Genomic DNA, 20456 nt, shown 5'->3' with positions numbered 1-20456 from the left:
TTTTTCCTTGGTTATAAGTTCTTTTAGTATCTTTTGCCTCGATTACAGTTAAAAATTTTCCTTTTTATAATGGTATATTCCCTCAAGATTTCAAACTTTTTAGGTCTTTAAGGATATCGATGTAATATAACAATGCCTCTATTCCATAGAATCTATTGATCCTAAAATATTTGACCAAAAGAAGAAAGTGACGTTTTACTACTCAGATTCCAAATCTTAGAGCATGCTACGGTAAGCCTTTAAACCAGTTATTATCAGTCACAGTGCTTTTTTGAACAATAAAAGTCCGATGTTTGTTCGATACATGTATAAGCGTAGTATAGAATATAAGCGTGGAACCTTAATGTGAAAGTTATGCAACCAAAATTGCAGCACATTCTCGGAGCCCATGACTTAACTGGGAATTGCGTGGATCATGAGCACGGAGAGAAAATTGCGCATTTTAATTTTGCTTTCTAAATCGTGCAATCAGCATGATATCACGAGCATTGTGTGTGACACAATGCTGGTTGCATAACATACCTCGGTGGACGTATCCCGGTATATTATAATCCATTATCGATCATCAGCGGTGATAGTACCCATGTACACTATCCTGATGTACAAGCCGGTCCTAAAGGCTTTAGGATTAAAAGGCACAATTTTCTCTTGATACTCATGATCCACGCGATTTTCAGTTAAGGCATGGGCTCCGAGGTGCGTAAGGAATAAGGGTTTAACACAGTCCGAAGGGCAAATTAATTAGTTGCTCCCAAACTAATTAGATCACAAACGATGTTGTTGCGGCTTTCTTGAGATAAAATAGTCACTGCTATCTTTCGTGAGAGCCTATGTGAAACACGAAAATGGAGTACTAAAAAAATGTGTTCGATGATCCGTATTAAAAATGAAATCCAATCAATACTAATGTAACGGACGCTTTAAAATTTTTGTGGTGCAGGCTATGAATGAATACTAAACATACAAACGGTACTCGTAACTGATGAAAGAGTCTTGATTATTTTAAATTTGAATAACCTGCAACAGCCAGCACGTATGATAACGCTAAGAAGGCAAAACAAATTGGGCTAAGGAATTGCCGTTAAAAAGCTTGCAAAAAACTAGAAATTATATCGCACCATTGTTAAAGATCTTTGGACGTTAGATATCTCATTGCAAGGATTGTGCCGAGGGATCTGAATTTCGATCAAATGTAGACCTATCAGCGTTTTTCTCAGAGGAACTTAAGGCAATGGAAGGAATTTATTTCAGTGCATCATTTACGGTGGCAGTCCATGAGTGTACAGATATTACATTGATACGAGGGCACAATTTTCTGATTATCGCTTCAAATGCCAGCCAACATTGAAGAAAGTTAGGATGCTTATCTGATAAATTCCGATAAACGAACAGTCATGTTTGAGATATGTCTCCCGTATTCGTTCGGTATTTGGTCCCGTATTCGGAACGTACTGTCAGGCACACAGAAGCATTAACGTGAGAAACTTCAATCTAAGCGACTTTATATGTATCGGATTCTCTTACGGTATGATTTTCCATCATAGTCATTTGCATTATTTCAAGGAAATTTTGGGATATTTGTCATTCTTGTTATTTTCGATTACTAACGACCCACCCATATCTTCATTAGTATCTTTAATTTTAGAGAACCATGTTATAGTATACTAATCATATATTAAAAAGAGGCTCGCATTTACTCAAAATACCGCGTAAACGTGGAAGTCTAGAGATGCACACACAAAGTCGTTCGGAGTTTAAACCGAACTACTTTTTGTTCCCACGTTTTGGAAGTTGATTCTCACACTTTATAATCGTCGACTATGAGGTTAAGAATACATTTCCAGGAAGATTGCAGCTCATATATATTGCAGAAATCATGAGGTCTGACCACTTTCGATTAGACACCCCCCTCCCCCGGCGCCATCTAATCGCTATGAGGGGTATTATAATGTATGATTACAGCCGGTTGAAACTGCAAATACATTTATTATGACAATTTATTTTTATGTCCGTTTCAACCGATCACGTTTTCAGCCGAAATCTTTTTGCATCGTGACCAATCGTTCCGGATACCTTTTAGGTTGGTAATTGATAGGTAGTGTAATTGATAGGTGTACCGTGCGATTAATTTCTCGAATTTCTCGATGCTCTTCCAGGTTCTAATCTAGGCAGCCGGTTTAGAGAAGTGTGGGTATGGTAGCAAGAGTGGCATAAAAGACTGGGTTTCTTGGGTCAAAAAGACTAAGTAACAAGTTTTTTAGGCATCTCTATGTCAAAGAAACCGCTCATGGGTCGTGTTTCGAAATTCAGATACTGAAACACCAGGCTATTGGAATGACCGTAACTTTAGAGATTTATCGGTAAATATAATTTTGAGCTTATAAAGTACAACTTAACCGGAGTTGTCCTCATGACCTCGATTACTGCGGTGTTCGTCGTAAAAGTGCTTGCTGTTAACATCGTGAAAATAGAGTATTCTAGTGCTTTTAGCAACCGCACAGACAGCTACTCCATAACTGCGCGTATTGACCGCTTTACGAGCACGTTCGATTGCGTGAGGGTTACAGCTGCTTGACAATGCCCTGCACAAGCCGACAGTAGATTAACGCTATCTCCAGGAAGCTTCCCAAGTTTGCGGAGATCTATAACGGCTTTTACTTTTGATCGCGAAAATTCTCTGCGCAAAGCTCGTATGATTAAGGTATATGGCTTCTTGCGTAGTGGACGAGCACTTCGATGGAATGGATGGACCCCTAGAACTCAGAACAGAAACGCCTGCCTAATGTGCGCCTGTCGAAGGTAAGACTAATGTTCTTCAGTTTCTTTGGGAAACACCAAGATAATCTAAGTAAATCAAGGTCGTTAAGTATCGTAACTTCCGCAGAACTCGAAAGGTATACGCTCGAACTGATACAAGCCATCTGGGGTGCAAAATGCCATCTTACTCCTGTCTTCAGGTGCCATGGGAAATGAAGCTATCTTCGGGATCGTATGGGTAACGATATGTATCTTGGAAGTTCCTTTGGCTTTCTGTTAATACTGTGCCAGCAACAGACTTCCATTAGACCTAGAAATAACTCATTGGCCTTCTTTACATTAGCGGTTTCGATAATGGCTAAACCCGTAGCAAGTCAGGTATAAGGCAGTTATGTCCACGCAAGGTTTCTAAAACTGAACCTTCAATGAACTTTGTTTATGGAAATTTCACTCATAAAAATAAGAACCCCACGATGAGGAATTAGTGTTCATAATCATGCGGAAGATACGTACATGAACGGTATTGACGGAGTCGTCGAGGCTTCGTGTATAATAAAAGGGAAAAAGAGCAAAAGCCAGAACGTAATCTTGAAACCTCCTGAGGGTTTGGTCGTGAATAACACCAGGACGTGAAAAATAATCGGTACTATCTGAAATATCAGGCCGTTAGAGGCCGAAAGAAGACATTTTAAGAAAAAATAAAAAATGCTATTAATGTGTTGACAGTGTTGTGTGACACAGAGCATATGTGAGGGACCAAGCCGAACGCGAGCACCTTATTACTTTCGTAGCAGTGCCCACCAGACTTAAAAGTCAAAACTTTAGAGGCATTTTTGGCTGAGGATCGGCTAGAGGAGCGTAACCTTTAATAACAGCACCCTGGGCTTTAAACTAATGACCTAATTATATGCCATCAACGGCTAAAAGCACTATGTTTAAAGATTATATAAATCTGCTTGAACAAACATTGGAAAATATAACGTAGGGAGTTAATCCAACGAGTTCAGTTCACATGGTCACTAAAATTTATGGTATCAGAAATGATGTATGTGACCTGTAAAAATATTTATGCACTATTTTATGCTAAAAGTCTGAAAGTGTGCGGACCTGATTACTACTACGACCGCGAAAATATTTACGCTAAATAGACTAATTTCGTTGTACGGTGGTGGTAGAAACTGAAATATTTTGAAAATCACTGAACATACCTCTAGATATACCCAAAATTTTAAAAGCTTTTAATAAGCTTATTTGCAGAACGCAGCGTTAAAACAGTTTCTATTTTAAGTCTGCTTATATTTATTTCTATTGCTGTGTTTCGAATACATTCGAATATATAAATTGTTTCAGCAATAGTAAGCAGTAGCAAAATGCGTCCAACTTAATTACACTAATGTTAGCATTAGTCGCACCGTTGAAAGTTGTTTAAATAAAAAGTCAGTTTTATTATCAAGGCAAAGGCTCGCAATGCGCAATCAACTTTTCAAATCTCAAACAAAGTATATTGGTATTTTTCACTTAAAGACAGTAAGTGATAAATAATTATAACAAATAATCCCAATAAATAATTTCACACTCCGGCAGAGCGACGATCTATCATTAGATTGAAGCTTATAATTTAGTCAAAATCCAAAGTAGTCTCAACTCCAACCGGCATGAAGTGTAAGTGGGAGGGTTTCTTACCGTATCTAAGTGGCAGGGTTTCTTACCATTCCACGTTATTCTAATTTGAAATCTTAATATTACTCAATTTAAGAACCTAGAGTCTAACTGCCCCATGATTAAACAAAATTTATTTTAATGCAGCTTGTAGCTCAGGTCATATAGGATTGTGACAACCAGTAATGTTAATTTAAAAAAACTTCGTGTGTTTACGTCAACTACCTCATATTACACCTTTTTTTGCAACCAAATTTTTATTTGCATGTTATATTATGCTCATATATGAAAGGTGTCCGTTGGCCGACGCTTGACCAGAAGTATGTCATAACTTGTGCTTCTTGAGACATTAAATCATTGCTATGGAGCCATGAGGTGACGCCCGGTTTTGGTACCACTATCTTTCATGTAAACCCTTTCGCCATTGATGCTGTACTGGTAACATTTTTCTCTTTAAGCTTCTAACACAAAGTTTTGGATTAAGCCCGCCAACTTTTTGTGCACAAGTTCGTATTCTTCGTGTCATTAGCGCTTGCGCCTTTAGTGGACTCCCGATTACTCTTTCGTCTTTAAGTTTTTGTGCTTTTCTTTCGCCCTAGAAAAGACAACATTTGTAACTCGCAGTGTAATTGCGCACTGTGGATATTTTCGTTCTTTTATGCGAAAAGGTGCCCGTAACGATGTTTTGTGTGCATATTTGGATTTCGAATACATGACTTATATAAAACTGCTTTTGAATACCAGCCTTGCTAACGCCTTAGCGGTCATTGAGGGAGTAACATTCACATCATATTGTGTTAGCTCTGCCGATTTTTCTACAATGATTCCTTGAACTCAACCACTTCTCAGTCTATTTTTGTTCGCAGAGCAGACTACTTGTTTCCAATCACAAGCCCAAAGTTCGTTAAGTACTAACATTAGTTCTTGTTATGATTTTTTCCGGATCGTTGTCAATGTACAAGAATGATCGTTCGAGACATATCGGTGTAGATGTGATGGCTTTATCTACTTGTACGAAAGTAAACCAAATTATATTTAAATTGAATTACATCGAAATATATTTAACGAATTCTTTACGAGTACAATAATTCGTCGATCTATCTTCACTAGTTTAAACGACGCAAACAGAGCACGTCCACCAATGTATCAACCTTTCTAATGCAACCTTTCTAAATTACGTGAAAATATGCATCTTAAAAATTGAAATTCATTATGAATGCATATTTATCTATATTTATTATATTATTGGTCTCAACTCTGTACAGTCTCTCTCCGTTTGCAAAAATAAACACCCAAAGATATGAAATGGCTTATACTATCATGTCTCAATTGCGTTTGTTTCCGTATTAGTGTTTTAATGATATTGAAATTAGTCAATTATTGTGCCTATAGTCTTCGAGTATCACTTAATCATTATCATAATCTCCACTATCATAATAATCACCTATTATTACATGCACATTCAGGTCGACATTACCATGAGTAATTTATGCAGGGCATATAAGCCTTTAAACACACTTGTTAATATGCCTTCCATATTTTCTCAAAATGTTCGGGCAAATTATTTCAAAACTATATTGAATTCTGATAGCCTTAACAGGAAAGCTTGAAGAATAATTTTCAAACTTTACACACTTGTAGGCCAGATCAGCAAACCACGAAATGCAAAACTTCTGATACTGCTCCGGAGCTCATTACAATCATGACTATAACTGCAACTGCAAGCACAGTATAGCTTGATGAATCTACATGAAATTGTGCTTTATAGGATCAGAAACACTGATTGCACGATATTGAATTGTGAGTCTGGTGTTATATTTGTGGAAGTTGCACACAAATGCAATTTGTTTGCACGAAACTAATCCTGATTTTAAAATTAAATATGCCATTTATGGATAATTTATGTTTAGAATATAAAAAATTGCCAATATAAGACAGATATTAATACCTTAAAAATCGTTTCTTTAATATCAAAATTTTTACATGGTATGAGCCTGTTCAAATTCAAATCTATTCAAAAACTATAAAATGGCATTATTATATGTACAAAAAAAACACTAAGAACATACCGGCATGCACAATAAGCATCTAAAACGGATATGTATTCCGAATTTCGTATACTAAAAAAATAAGTTGTCATTCCAACTCACATTCCATTCTGGACGATTCCAGACAAAATCAACAGGTTGGGTATTTTGGCGTCAGGCATCCTCTTTACTCAGTTATCGTGAATGACACATGTCCTTGGTGAGAAATACCCTTTTGGCAGTCAATCAAAATTTTGATAAGTAATATTTGGTCAAAGTTTATGAAGGCGCTACTTAGTGATCGTCGACCGCCTCCATCATAATTCGTATCTTCGCTTGTAATGCAGCAACGGTATGCTTTATGAGGATGCCCGACCTGTTGCTGCAGTATTATCGACGAGCAATGATCCTTTAGACAATATGAGGCAAACAAACGTTTGGTCCCATTTTTAAATAATCGTACGCACTTTTGCAAACAAAAGCCACAAATCGTTTTTTGGTTACTGTATATTTTGATGCATATAAAATTTCTCAGAGCCTTGAGGTGCTCTATAAGATTTTGATTATGTTTACAAGCTGTATCTTCTGTATCGATTTTTGTTGTACATCTACTAATAAACTCATTTAAACCATTCAAATTATTGGTCAAGTTTTGTCAGCGATAATTAAAAATTCTAAAATATTTTCGACATTTTTGTAGCTGATTCATATGTTGGCTCAAGTACCAAAAGTGTTGATTGTAGTCCAGCTAAAAAGGACATTCCTAGTGCAAGAGAAAATGCTTTTTATGACAAGCTAATAAATTGAAAGTTACCCAATTATATAGGAAATTAATCGAAGTTTGACTGTAAAAAAATAACATTGTTATTTTTTTTACAGTCAAACTTCGATTAATTTTCGCGTCGATACAAATTTGGATATACTGTTTATTTCAGAACAACAAAAAAAGAAGAGTCTTAACAGGTTTTTAGAGGTGTTCAAGCTCTGGTTGAAATGTTATTTACCTACTAATATTTAAGATCGGTGTCTTTTAAGATATACATTCGTATAAAACTTTTGTTCTTTTTTTCAAAAGTCAGATAATATACAGGAATTAATTTACAGGGAGGAAGAAGAAATTTTATATGGGAGGATTGTTTTGAAACTCTGAAACCTTAAGCTTCCATAGGAATGCGTAAATTCCGGAACACTCTCTACCTAGAATCTAAGCACCTGACTTGCCGATTCGGTTTGCAATCGTCCATATATATGTATATATACATGTCTTCATCAATGTGCTCTAAATGGTTGCTGCCCGTAATATAAGGAATAATAATTATCAAATGAGCTAAGACCATATAATCAGTAAAAATTTTACTGCGTTTTAAAGATGGCTGCAAAAAGCTTTTAGTTAACTATGTGAGATTCTTGAACCATGGCCATGTAATAATAATGATAAGTTAATAACTTCCGCTTCATAAGTATAGTCAGACACGTGTTTCATGCCGAATCTGACATTCCATGGAGAAGTTCGCAGGTGAACATTTGAAATGCGTAAAATTCATTTATCGTACAATTTCCGCTAAAATACCTGCATATTCATACCGTCACAGAATACTATCCATTTCAGCACCCACTTTCCTTTAAATAATTGGATCGCTCACTTCTGTTTACTGCATCATTTGGATACGCGCGTACTTGTTTTTTTGCCGTTCCGTTTTGTATGTACGTCTGCGTGTCTTTATATAGAACGTTTGCATTGAACATCTTGCTAGAGTTAGCCGTTTCCACATCTTACTACGACGTCCTCCAATTATCACTTTTACACTTAATGTGTTTTAATTTCCTTAGCAAAATTTACCACAAAAAAATTTTGGGCAGCCGAGTCATACGTAATGAGTAGCGACACGCCTCTCTTCTCATGCCTATCAGAGACTCAAGATCCAAATAACAAAGCTATGTGAACCCGAATCCCTCGACCCGCTTGATGATTCCTCTGCTGAATGTTAGTACAATACCCACCTCCTTTTTTGAAATTCAAACTATTACCATGCATTGTTCCCTGTAATGATGCGTTCTAGGAACTCGAATTTCGTATTGAAAAGTAAGTTTTTTACATGAAATGCTGGTGTTTTTATATAAACAGCACAACTGTTATCGTGATATCGAATCTAATGGGACCCTAATGAGCAGTATTTATGCTCCTCATTAGAGCATAAGTAGTAAGCATTGATCATCCTTTACACAGCTTTGGAAAGTATCCTCTTACACAAAATCGCAGTATGGCTTTTGTGATCCGGTTATTTTGTTAGGTAGTTGGTCGTTTGTCCTTTTCGACAGTGACGTCCTTTCAAAGTACTTTTTCGCTTCACTGAATATGAATACAGTACTAGAAACACAAAGAAGTTCCAAGATATCGAATGCTGAGAGTGGTGCCGTCTGAAAAACGTATTGCAGGGGAGGGGCGTAGATTACAGCCATTTGCCCTGCTAAAGAAAAAATTACAGCGAATAAGAAGGGTCTGTTCGACAACAGACCAATTTGGAACACCGATTTAGTATGCGAGCGACATGACAACGCGTTGAACATGTCGAAAAACACGAAGCACGTAAATGTCATCGTAGTGTCTCGGCGTGTCACCACCTGAAACAACCAGCAGCAAAATTATTACTTAGCTAATCGCGGGTGATTGCAAACTACGCGATTACAATACTGCAAACGTTAGAAGAATTAGGCAAATTATCAAATCATGTCAAACAAATAAGCAAATTATAATGCAGACAAGCGTCAAAGAACCGATTACGAGTTACCAAAATCACCTGCAGCTTGAGTGTTTTGTTCAGGCCTACAACTCTTTAGCACCAATAGTGCTCTTGCTAAATGCATACTGACACGATGGGAAACACTGCAAGTTTACATAATATTAAATGCGAGACTCTGTTATAACATACGCAACTGATCTCAACTCCCGGACTTGACGAACATTTCACCTTGTGAAACACTCAGTGGTCTATAGATACGACCACTGCTTAATTGGGTTTAGGAACATTGCAGCCGACGTTGTTAACAAACTTGCTAATCCGTTTACAGAACCATGCGCATGGTTTCTTTTAGGTGCTTAGTCTGACGAAGTATAGCAATAACAGAAGTAATTCTGAATGGACAGTAACACGCAGCAACGCAACAAATTAACCTTAATAAATGATCCTCAGCAAACAGTTTGCCAAATTAAATTCTCCGGTTCATTGAATATATTATACAAATACTTCACTTCTCGACACAGAATTATTGTTGCGAGATATGCCCCTTTTCAATTACCTAGAAAGTGATAAGTTAACTTTATATGAAAATGGCTATGCAAAATTACCAAGGGGCATATATCTTTAATAAAAAACGGTTATACTAAAATTGCTATGTGAACTTGCCATTAAACTGGTCGTCAAAAAGTTCATGACTGTTTACAAGCTCAGAAATACTTTTTCGTCTTTTTAGACCATTTCAAAAACCTTCATCGGACATGTACAAAATTTACCAATGATTTTTGAGTGTCGATGCATCTGCTCATTTTTGAATAAATTAATAAGATATGAGCCAAAAACACAGATAAATTTACTGAAACGTTTAGGATGCTGATATCAATGGGTAGCCCTTACGGTCATTCGTGTTTTTCAAATTACACAAATTTGCATACGATGCCTTTCTTGAAAGTAATCAAGAAAAACTGGGTTAGGTTAGGGTTTACATTAGGTTTAAAGCTGCTTTCAGCCAAATTAGGAAGTTAGAATCTAGAACGAGAACTTAGGGTTTGTAATATCTATCCCACTTTAGTACAATTAGGAATGTCAACTACAAGCAGAAAGTCAGTAAATCTGGAGTGTTGTACTTTGCAGTTTCCTTTTTAGTACCATATTTGTTTCACTCCACAAAACTGACATCGTGGACTTACCTGATCACTCATCTCCCGTTTAAATACATAGAGCGTGCCAGTTATAATAATAAGAGCTGACAGAAGTACATTGATTACGAGTCCTCGGTCGATCATTGGCTTTTTTGTGTCTCGCGGAGGCTGATTTAATACGTCATGGTCCACCTTAACAAATGCAGACCGTGAAGTATAACAAAAAATGTACATTGTTATTTTTATTATTACTATCATTCTTTGTTCGAGCTTCCCGAAATATTTTTATTGATTGGATAACTCCACAGGATGCACGTACATCCGAGTATTTTTAAAACGGAAATTCCAAGCATCAGCCAAAAACTGATAAGCGCTAACGAAAGCCCATAACTCCGGTAATAGAATATAACATCACCGTGGCCGTAAGAAAGACGTTATGTCTTGCGTATGCTTAGCCTTTCTTCGAAAATGTTTACATCATGAACACTGTACCCAAAAGAGCTAATCCGTTTGAAACGGCTTAGGTAACTGCTAATCTAGGTAACAGCTTAAAAGGTTTCTGATAAAGTCTTATACATGTTGACACACAAAACGCGCAATAGGGAGAAGACAATAGATGTCCCAAATGTCATAATAAAATTCAAACGATTGTTTGTGACGATTCTTAAGTTGCGTAAATGAGGTGCAATGTTAGCGAATGCTGTGACCATTAGCATATGTTGAGTATCAAAAAATTATCGACAGTTCGGCTCTGTACCAACAGCACATGGCTCAATTATCGAGATTCCAGTTGTACCGTCTAAAGTAATCCCTATCGGATTCGATGCAAGCATAATTTTTTTCATGCAAAAAGCGCGATACAGTAAGTCTGTTTGTTATATCAATAAAAAAAAAACTCGCAACGTATGCTACAAAAATGTAGGCTTATTGTGGCAATCAGCATCACGGAATTTTCTTAAAATTTCTTAAAAATACTTCTCAGTGATAGTAAACTGAGCCAATCGCCGTAGATTAATATACATTACTCCCCTTTACTCTAAAAGAACGGTAAAAAGCGCTTCGCTTTTTACCTAAATTAGTTCTTTGCAATCTGAATTAGCCTTAAAGCAATACCCAACAGATTTTACTTTTTTCTATGCGTCATACCCGTTCAGCTATGTCTTATCATATATAATGACACGTTGGAGCCATTCCAACATTTCTTTGAGTTTTTCTAGGCAGTTGTTGGCAAGTCTGCGTTTACTCGACATTCGTATTATTTGGCATATTGTGAGCTTCCTCACATAAAGATAATGTTTCATACAGGTGAGGCATGGTTTTAATAAGATGTCTACGTTTCTCTACGAGATTCCAGTCATATTTGGGCTTTTCTTCTGCTCAAATTAATTTGCTTTTGCCTCGCTTCCAAGCGCACTTGTTGTAACGGTTGCGCAGAATGTCGTTGTCCTCAAGGCTGTTCCTTCTATCTCTAAAGCGATGGTAGTTCTTGTACAGTTGGCGTACACGCAGTCTGAATGCTAAAATCGTTCTGCAACATTGACATTTTTCACCACTTTTTTGGTGATTTAATTTTGTTCTTAACACATAATAAAATACAAGCTATTGGTACTCCATTTAAATGATCAAATGTCATGTAGTTCAGAACTGGTGCAAAGTACAAAGTAGTTGTTTGAATACTCTAAGACTGTGCTTGCGTGTAAAAGATGGGGAAGAGGGTGTGGAGTCATAAGTTCGGCCACAGACCGCTCAAACCAATAAAAGCCAGATGTTTCGTACAAAGTTTTTGGGCACTTCTGTTTTAATCACATACGATTGTTATTAAAAATTAGTCGCAAAGTTGAAAGATTTTTTAAATCACAAGAATGAATATTATTATTTTGAATAGGGCCATTCGGTACAGATGCTCTCCTTGAAGAAATAGAAAATCCGCTGGAAATATGTCAGCCAAGTGAAATGTTATACAAGGCTATAGAAACTATTAGCCGTCTCTGGATCTAGCTGCTGCTTTCTATCTTTTGAAGCTCTTACCGGTTCGACACCGAGCGATTGTGCTGGAGGGCCATCCATAATGATGTTAATCCACAAGATCTGCATGGCATTCAGCGGATTTGGAATACCAATCAAAGTAGAAATTGCAATTAAAGAGAGTGCACTTATCGAAGTTGACAATTGGAAACGAACGAAATTACGTATGTTGTAAAATATGGCTTTTCCTTCTTCTATGGCTGCCATCATGGTTGAGAAGTTATCATCAAGTAAGACCATGTCAGCTGCCTCCTTGCATACGTCGGTGCCCTGACGCCCCATTGCGATCCCAATATCTGACTTCTTGAGAGCCACAGCATCGTTCACTCCATCCCCGGTCATTCCACAGATTAATCCATTACTCTAAAAAGCGAGTAGTAACAATTCCATTAGAAGTATCCAATTCAACGCATAAATATCCAAGAAGTACACTATCTAGGTATGTTTTCTGATATTAAAAAATATTTTTTTTCTTTTATTAAATGTTTTAAGTCCACCTGCGATTATTATTCTTAGACTGTCTTAAATGAATAGTACAATTCTTATTCTTCGTGATTTGCAATCGTGCGATTCGTATCTTTCCTTTTATTTCTAGCCTAAGTTTGTCATATTACGAATACTACTTATATTCGCTTGATTGCTTGTTCGTTCAGGACAAGCTAAACAAAGCACTGTTAATGAAGAAATTGACCTTCCAGTGCTCACACAATGACTTGCAGAACTACTTCTGAAGTCTTCGGTTTTCTTTTTCAGTGAAAAGGGTGGATTTCATCTATTCCAAACAATTTTTCACTCAGCGTCTGCAGCATAGTATGGAACTTATGGAATATTATCTTGTGAGTTTATTATGACCATTTTACTAGAGATTATATACCTGAAGCGCCTTAACAATACGCAGTTTATGTGCAGGGCCCGTGCGATAGAATACGGCTACATCCTTGACGATGTTTGCAAGTTGTAGTTCGTCCATACGTTCAATGTCGTATCCAGAAACGGCTCGCCCTGGTCGAAGTCCAATGCGGTTTGCAATAGCCTGAGCAGTCTCTAATCCGTCGCCCGTTACCATTTTAACGTCAACGGAACAGTTTTGCAATGTCTGTATAGATTCCATGACACCCGGTCGAGGAGGATCCAAAATGCCTACCATACCAATGAAAGCCATGCTTCGAGGATCCTGTCCACTGGCCACGCCCAAGACACGAAGGCCTTGACGAGCTAACCGTCGCCCTTCTTCTAAGAGTACGTTACGTTGCTCAGCTATTAATGGATGCCAAGTGCGTTGCAAGTAGATATGACTAACATTTGGGAACAGTAAGAATTATTATTGAAATGTCCTTTAACACATGTGACACTAATGCAGATGCGAAAGAGAGCGCCCAGAGATACTTCAACGTTGCTTTAGGCAGAGCAATCCTACATTAAAGGAAAGCCTCCCGAATTTGCCTTTAATATATAATAAGAAAAATAATGGCGTATGCATATATATAGACTAATTTGAAGAACTTTTGTATATCTATTTAAGGTTCTCCCTTAGAAGATGAGGACGCACTCATGATCAATCCTCTACCAAATTTTCGTAATTTGAAAAACACTCAGACCTTAATTTCTGGATTAAAAACACTGAGAAGAACTTTATGCCGTCGCCAGACCGCGATCGAAAAAAATACTTCTTGTTACATTGGGAGTAGTTAGTTAAAGAATATTCTTGATACTAAGTCGAAAATCCAAATATGCCAGACATTTGTTCGCTTTATTCAGTTTTTAAAAAGGATTCGAGTTATTATACGAGTTCGTTACCGCGATATAGCGAGCTTTTTATCTGATTTAGAGGCTTCGGGCCGGAAGCTCACACGTAAGAATTATTTTTTCACAAAGACTCTCAAAAACCGCTCACAGTATTATTAAAAAGCTGAGACTCCTAGGCACGCGTATTCCACAGTTTATTCAACTTGGCATAAGAAGTGTAATTTTATATCACTACATATTTCAGTTAGTGTTAATAATACTTACGTGCATCGTTCCAACACGACTTCAAGCGCACCCTTTGCAAATATGAAGTGTTCGTCTGGACTCACCCTGGGATGGACACGAACTAACATCATTTTTGTCTCACTGCTGAACGGAATCTCTTCGTCCCTGAAAACGAAGTAACGGCTATGGTATTATATTCTTTTCACGTCAATTTTCGCTAGCCAATTAAAGCTGATTGGGATTGAACACATATCTAGTCATATATAATCTTCAAATATACTGCATTTTAATCAGTCATGAAAAAACCTCATATATTTGGTTTCTGGTAACTGAATTATTCTTTGAATTTTTACTGAACGCATGCATGAATGTAGATTTGTCCCAGGCCCATAGATGCTAGGGATTCCCACGGAGAGGAGTATGTTTAACATTACTATATGTTACACAACACGGATGTGTTCGCAATATAACATGAGCTATGTTAAAAAAAAAGTAGATGATGCCAAAAGCTCCGACGATGGTTATTTTCTTAGCTAAGCAAACTAATGCAAATAGAAAAATATGAACAAGGTTTTTCTTTATTATTTGACGATAGCAGTTTAGCACACATTCAGGTCCAGCCAATGTGAATATTAAAATTATCGCAATAATAATTGCATTTATCCAGCAATTATTGTTTCAGTAAAACAAACCAGAGCAAAAAGAGCTTGGAGTTTAAGCGCGTTCTTGCTCTAAACAGTAGAAGCCTATGGAACCACGGAATATATGTGTCAATTACCGTGACAACCCCAGCAGTAGTTTTTGTTTCCTTGTCAATTCCACTAAATAAGCACATTTGGAAAAATTCATCGTCATGAGGTTGCGTTTAACAATAACCCGATAGTTACCTTGTTTGAGGTTCCAATTCAGAATATCACTCACTAAGTTATGTTCATTGTTCATGCATTTTAGCTCAGTGTCTTTCCAGTTCATTATTTCAGAAATACTCTAGTGCGTAACTCCGTGTAAACCAGCACCCGAACGATAATGCAATTTAGATAACTATCGAGTCAAGCGCTATCATTAAGGTAAAACAAAAGATTTGCTAAGGACGTTACTATATTCTAGTAGAGCAACACTATGCTAAGTGCTAGGTTGGCCGTTACAGCTCTGTAGTAATAGCATTCTGATTCAGAAAATATTATCAAAAGTACATTAAGGCGAATCGGAATGGCCTCTCCGTTGCTTCTACTGGTCCAGATGAAAAGGTGCAAAAGAAACGTTTTTGGAGAAACATAGATGATATGGGGGTCCTAACGCCAAGTTCGACCAAACATTATATGGAAATTGATTCACATTTAATGTTCGTTTTTTTTCTTATAAAAATATTCATATTGTTCTACCGAAGTTAAAATCCATGCACTTTTTAGTCTAAACTATCTTATAAAACACTACGTGCACACGCAGCATTTCGATGACAGCTATATATATTTTCAGTGCATGAAGATAAAGATATCAAACAATTACAGTGATTTTCGCCATTTACACGTGATATTCACTCACGTTGTCTACGATATATTGGCACAATTTTAATACTAACGTAGATTTAAGAAGAAGCTTGCCTAAAAGGTCGTTCCGTTACCAACGAATTCTTAAGTCCGCCTTTAACTACCTATACCTTTATGGACGATTCTAATTTTTAAACACTTTGCCCAATAAATTGGAAAAAGACAAATTGTATGAAAAAATTCAACGGTAAAAATTTCTAGTGAAAATTGTCTCTTTTAATATTTCATCAAATTTACTATTCAACAAAATCATTGTGTAGAAACCAAATGACATGGCTAAAGTGTGCTATACTGTCTTCAACTGTACTAAGAAAAGCTCGTATCATTTTCTAGTAATCTAAAATCGAAAGCATAACGCCCAAGACACACCAGGTTACCCTGAGAGAATGCTCTTTCAGCATGTAATGCTCTTAATTCGCAACGATATCCCTTAGGACACTAATTTTTGTCAGTTGTTCGCTTGATTTGAGGAATGTAAACCTACATTCCTACGACACCTACGAGATATACAATGTTGTACTTATATCGTGCCTAACTTATACCTGACAGAAACGAATGTTTATAATTTCAGACATTTAGATGACTTGTATCAAACGAAAAAGTCAAGTTGTGTGATTAAAACCACTCTTGCCTACCTTAGTATTTCCCCTTATCATAACTATTTAAACTACTCGCCATGAATGGCCAGTATGTAACGCTTAAGCCTATTACACGCACACTGTTATTTCTGTTAATACGACACGGTATAAACGTTAAACACTTGTCTCTTCAATGAGTTGAAAGGAAGTCCTTTCCTCTATTTGATTCTATTTTTCTACTCTACATACTATACATATATATAGTATGTTCATATATATATATATACCTACAAAAACCGGGTTTATGCAAACCCATTTACTTCAAATTTTAAACTGCATGCATAAATGACTTAGAATTAGCCTGCAGTTTTCTTTGTACAAAACTGCAAATTAACGTAGTAGTACTAAGTATTTATAACCAAATTCTTCGGTGCAAGGAACGCAAGGCATGTGTATTATTTGTGTTCAGTTTATTTTAGGGCGAAAGACACTTCTGGGGAACTATTAGTTTCCCAGGGTGCTGAATTGCGGATATTTACCTTACATAATCATTTCTTATATCATAAACTCCCATTTTATCTGCAGCCAATAGTAGCGCGCTTTCTGTTGGCTGGCCGCGTAGCTCCATGCCGGAAACAATATCGGCGTTGTTACAGATGGCGCCGCATTTAAGAACCTGTATTTCGTACAACAATATCGCAAGGTTATAGATCACAATAATAAGAAAGGCTTTTTACCTGCATACTGACAGTTTAAATCCAATTTTTTTTAGATCCGAAAGTTAAATTTTGCAGCTAACTGTCAGAAAACTATCCCAGAATATAAATTGGGATTACTGTATTTTTTGTTTAATTTAGACCACCAACGAAGGATTTGCAAAGTAGGGACTGTTTGCAATGTTGTAAATGAAAACGTTTTACGCTTACTGTCCCGGTAGCATACAGGAAGTAAACTTAAATCCTGCCAATTAGCCCCCCAAATGGAATTGATTTGTGGCAAAGGAAGAATTCTATATTCAATTCCCACTCTATACTTGTCTATTTTTAAAAATAGCGTTCAAAGCCCTTAAGTTTTTTCATTGCTCCCGGCCAAATACAACTAGTCAACTTTTGCCAAAATGACTTCTTAACTATCCCCTAAAGTAATCTACGGCCCTTATATTGCATTAGTCGATGGTAATTTCTCACACTTTTGGCTTGAAGCAGTCTAGATATGGCGCAATTTATTTATACCATCGAATGGAAAGCAGACTCAAGTGACCCCGGAAAGGCATTTTCGTGTGCAAAGATTGTCCCTTGGGTACAGTAATGACCTGACAAAAAAGGGTTGAAGGTAATTTTAAAGACGCGGTGCTTTTATTAAGGTGACGCCCATTGAGTACAATTTTCACTAAAGTATGATGTGATAACACCTATTCGCAGAAGGAAAGGATCAAATTATATTTAATCACACCCAGATTTTTACATGTTAGCCAATTTGTGTATATCGTTATAAGGGGTCAAGCTATGTTTTCTAGAAAAGGTTCTCCGTGAGGTTCTTATAGACGGGACCCCCTTGATTCCAGTCGTTGTAATCGTTATCCTGGATCGTTTGCACTTTCTTGCGCAACATCTTTCGCGTGTTTTCTTGCAATATATTTCTTGGATCTCGGTTGTGCATTTATGTTGGATATATTGTAGGTGTCGCACCTGTAAAGTTTTAGCGAAATTTACTTACCACATGTAAACTAAACGTAGGACTGCACAATAAGCTATTTAAGAATACGATGTGTGAAAAAGAAGTAATTTGTCTTCTCGAAAAGGGAAGAGCAAATATCTGGAAACAATTAAATTGTCAGATTGCCAGACTGCCGAAATTTTGCATTACAGTAACTTAAGGTAGATCTACAGGCGTAAAATGGAACACAATTGAAAGGTTTCATTCCAATATGTGTTAATAAGGCAAGATTGAAATTTCAATTTGACGTAGACATAAGATCAGGTGCGACCAGATTTGGTAAAAAAAAGAGTAGAAACTTGCGGCAATGCAGATTTCTTTCCGTCTCCGAACGAAGTGTTCGCAATTATTAGTTAACTTCAGAGACAACTCTGTAAAATGTTTTGCTTGATAATAATGTATATGGTATAGGTACTTCAGGGAACATCCTCTATGAGACACACAACTGCAATTATATCTCGAAACATGATTTTAGCTTTAGGTGTAGCCATTCATTCTGCATTCTAAAAATCAACGTCGGTTACCATAATCACTTATTTCACTCAAGTATGATGAATGTACGTTACTTCTTATATTTTAAAAAAGCATCTTTAATAAGACATTTTATATAATATAAGGTGTTCCAAATCATAGGAATTACTTTCGATGAACATGCAGCTGTTGAAACAACATTTCTTGCAACCGTGCTACAGAGCGTCGACGCCCTCTCTATCGTTGAACCTCAATCCCTGCATAAAAGAGTCGCCGCCCCTTTTTGAATGGATATTAATTCGGAAAAACATGCGTAACTTCTATACTCTTACAGAATGGATGCTTCGGTGAACACAGCACGTTAGAAAGCTTAAGTCCAAGCCTTCTAGCGCTGGTGATTTTCCTTAAAAAAAAACGCAAATTGAAGTTGTAGGCTAAACCGAAAAAAAATTAATTTCAGCCCTCAGCTACGACAAAGCAATTACATTTAGTCATTATACCCGGTTCATAGCCTGTCCTGTGCCTTATATATATCCACATATAGTTCCACGTTCTAACGTGCTGCAACCTTTGGCCAGCCAATAGCTCTCTGAAAGATGATTGAAAGCTTTTTAGTAATGACCAGCTGTACAACTTACCTCTCTAACGTTCTGAAGATCATGAACTGTCTCGGATATAGCGTGATGGCCGTCTCGAAGCTGAACACGGTTAAGGTCCGCAGTAATCACATCAGTTACCGCCATCTCATTCTTCGTGAGTGTACCAGTTTTGTCAGAGCAGATTACGTTCACGCATCCCAAAGTCTCAACCTATAATAGATAGCGGTAATAAAAAAAAATATACGTTTTTTACTGCGTGAACAGTTGCAAAATCGGCTTTACTGTGACTAAAACGAACGTAGTATGTGGGAAGCTAAACATGTACTGTAGCAGCTACCTAGCGAAAAAGCCCTTCCATGTCATGTAAAATTCTCCTTAAAATCTTCCCTTTTGTCACGCGTGCAGGAAGACAAGAACTATTGTTACAAAAATCGTTAAAATGTCGCTTTTTTACCTCGGATTCCGATACTTAAACCATAGGTATATAAAGCCGGTTGGCTCTTAGTTCACAGAATACATAGCTTTGCTCCTGTTGCTGGAATTCAGTTTTCTTAGCATATTTTGTAGGAGCTGAAGCTTTTTAGCATGAACATTGCTTGCCAAATGCGCTTTGTTATAATATTAAAACTGGAAACTCCAGGCGGTATTGAAGCTTACAACTGAACTAAAAATATGTCTAGGCCTGTTTTTAGTCAGCAATTACAAAAAGCCGCCTGAGAACCACATGTTTTGCTTCATATTAACTTTAGATTCTAAAAACGTCTGATCCCTTTTTCGGTTCTAACTTAGTTTTCATGGTGATTTGTTTTTGCTACTGGTGGGGCAAACTTCCTCCATCGCCAGTATTGTTGGTAGCTGTATTATTTTATAGTACAAATTTCCATTTCCAAAATTACCTCGAGTTATCTAACACACCCGTATACAGTTGGTACCTTAGTATTTTTATGCAAGTATCAATACTAGATTCATTTATATGATACTGAAACGTAGTAAAGAATGATAGGATAATTGGTGAGATTTGCTGTTCAGGAGAAATTATGCTTACCGTGGGTAGTTTTTTCACAATGGCCTTCCGCTTAGCCATTCGCATTACTCCAAGTGCGAGTGTAACTGTGACTACAATCGGTAGTCCTTCAGGAATTGCCGCAACAGCTAACGACACGCCGATATTGAACATTGACACTAAGGGTCTCCCCTGCAGCCACCCTACTAGCATAATGACACCTACG

General features: G+C 37.0%; 1 protein-coding gene across 9 annotated transcripts in view; it reads right to left on the bottom strand.

The window, feature by feature from the left end:
- Nucleotides 1–6361: 6361 nt before the first annotated feature.
- The window catches only part of SPoCk (secretory pathway calcium atpase), a 34732-nt gene continuing 20637 nt past the window's right edge, over nucleotides 6362–20456 (bottom strand). For 8 of the 9 annotated variants that reach the window (XM_022794164.2, XM_022794165.2, XM_022794173.2 and 5 more), the window contains 8 exons: nucleotides 20273–20451; nucleotides 19267–19437; nucleotides 16981–17117; nucleotides 14356–14481; nucleotides 13220–13640; nucleotides 12349–12708; nucleotides 10369–10512; nucleotides 6362–9065 (listed from right to left, as the gene is read on the bottom strand). In XM_022794164.2, coding sequence (XP_022649899.1) covers nucleotides 8688–9065; nucleotides 10369–10512; nucleotides 12349–12708; nucleotides 13220–13640; nucleotides 14356–14481; nucleotides 16981–17117; nucleotides 19267–19437; nucleotides 20273–20451 — 1916 coding nt within the window. In that variant the 3' untranslated portion in view covers nucleotides 6362–8687. The remainder of the gene's footprint in view (nucleotides 9066–10368; nucleotides 10513–12348; nucleotides 12709–13219; nucleotides 13641–14355; nucleotides 14482–16980; nucleotides 17118–19266; nucleotides 19438–20272; nucleotides 20452–20456) is intronic. The other variant, XM_086979071.1, reaches the window with a different exon arrangement.

This window comes from Varroa destructor, unplaced genomic scaffold (assembly GCF_002443255.2).
Source record: "Varroa destructor unplaced genomic scaffold, Vdes_3.0 BEIS01000002.1, whole genome shotgun sequence".
Taxonomy (NCBI): domain Eukaryota; kingdom Metazoa; phylum Arthropoda; class Arachnida; order Mesostigmata; family Varroidae; genus Varroa; species Varroa destructor.
The sequence above is the reverse complement of the archived record's forward strand: the minus strand, read 5'-3'. Positions and strand labels throughout refer to the sequence as shown.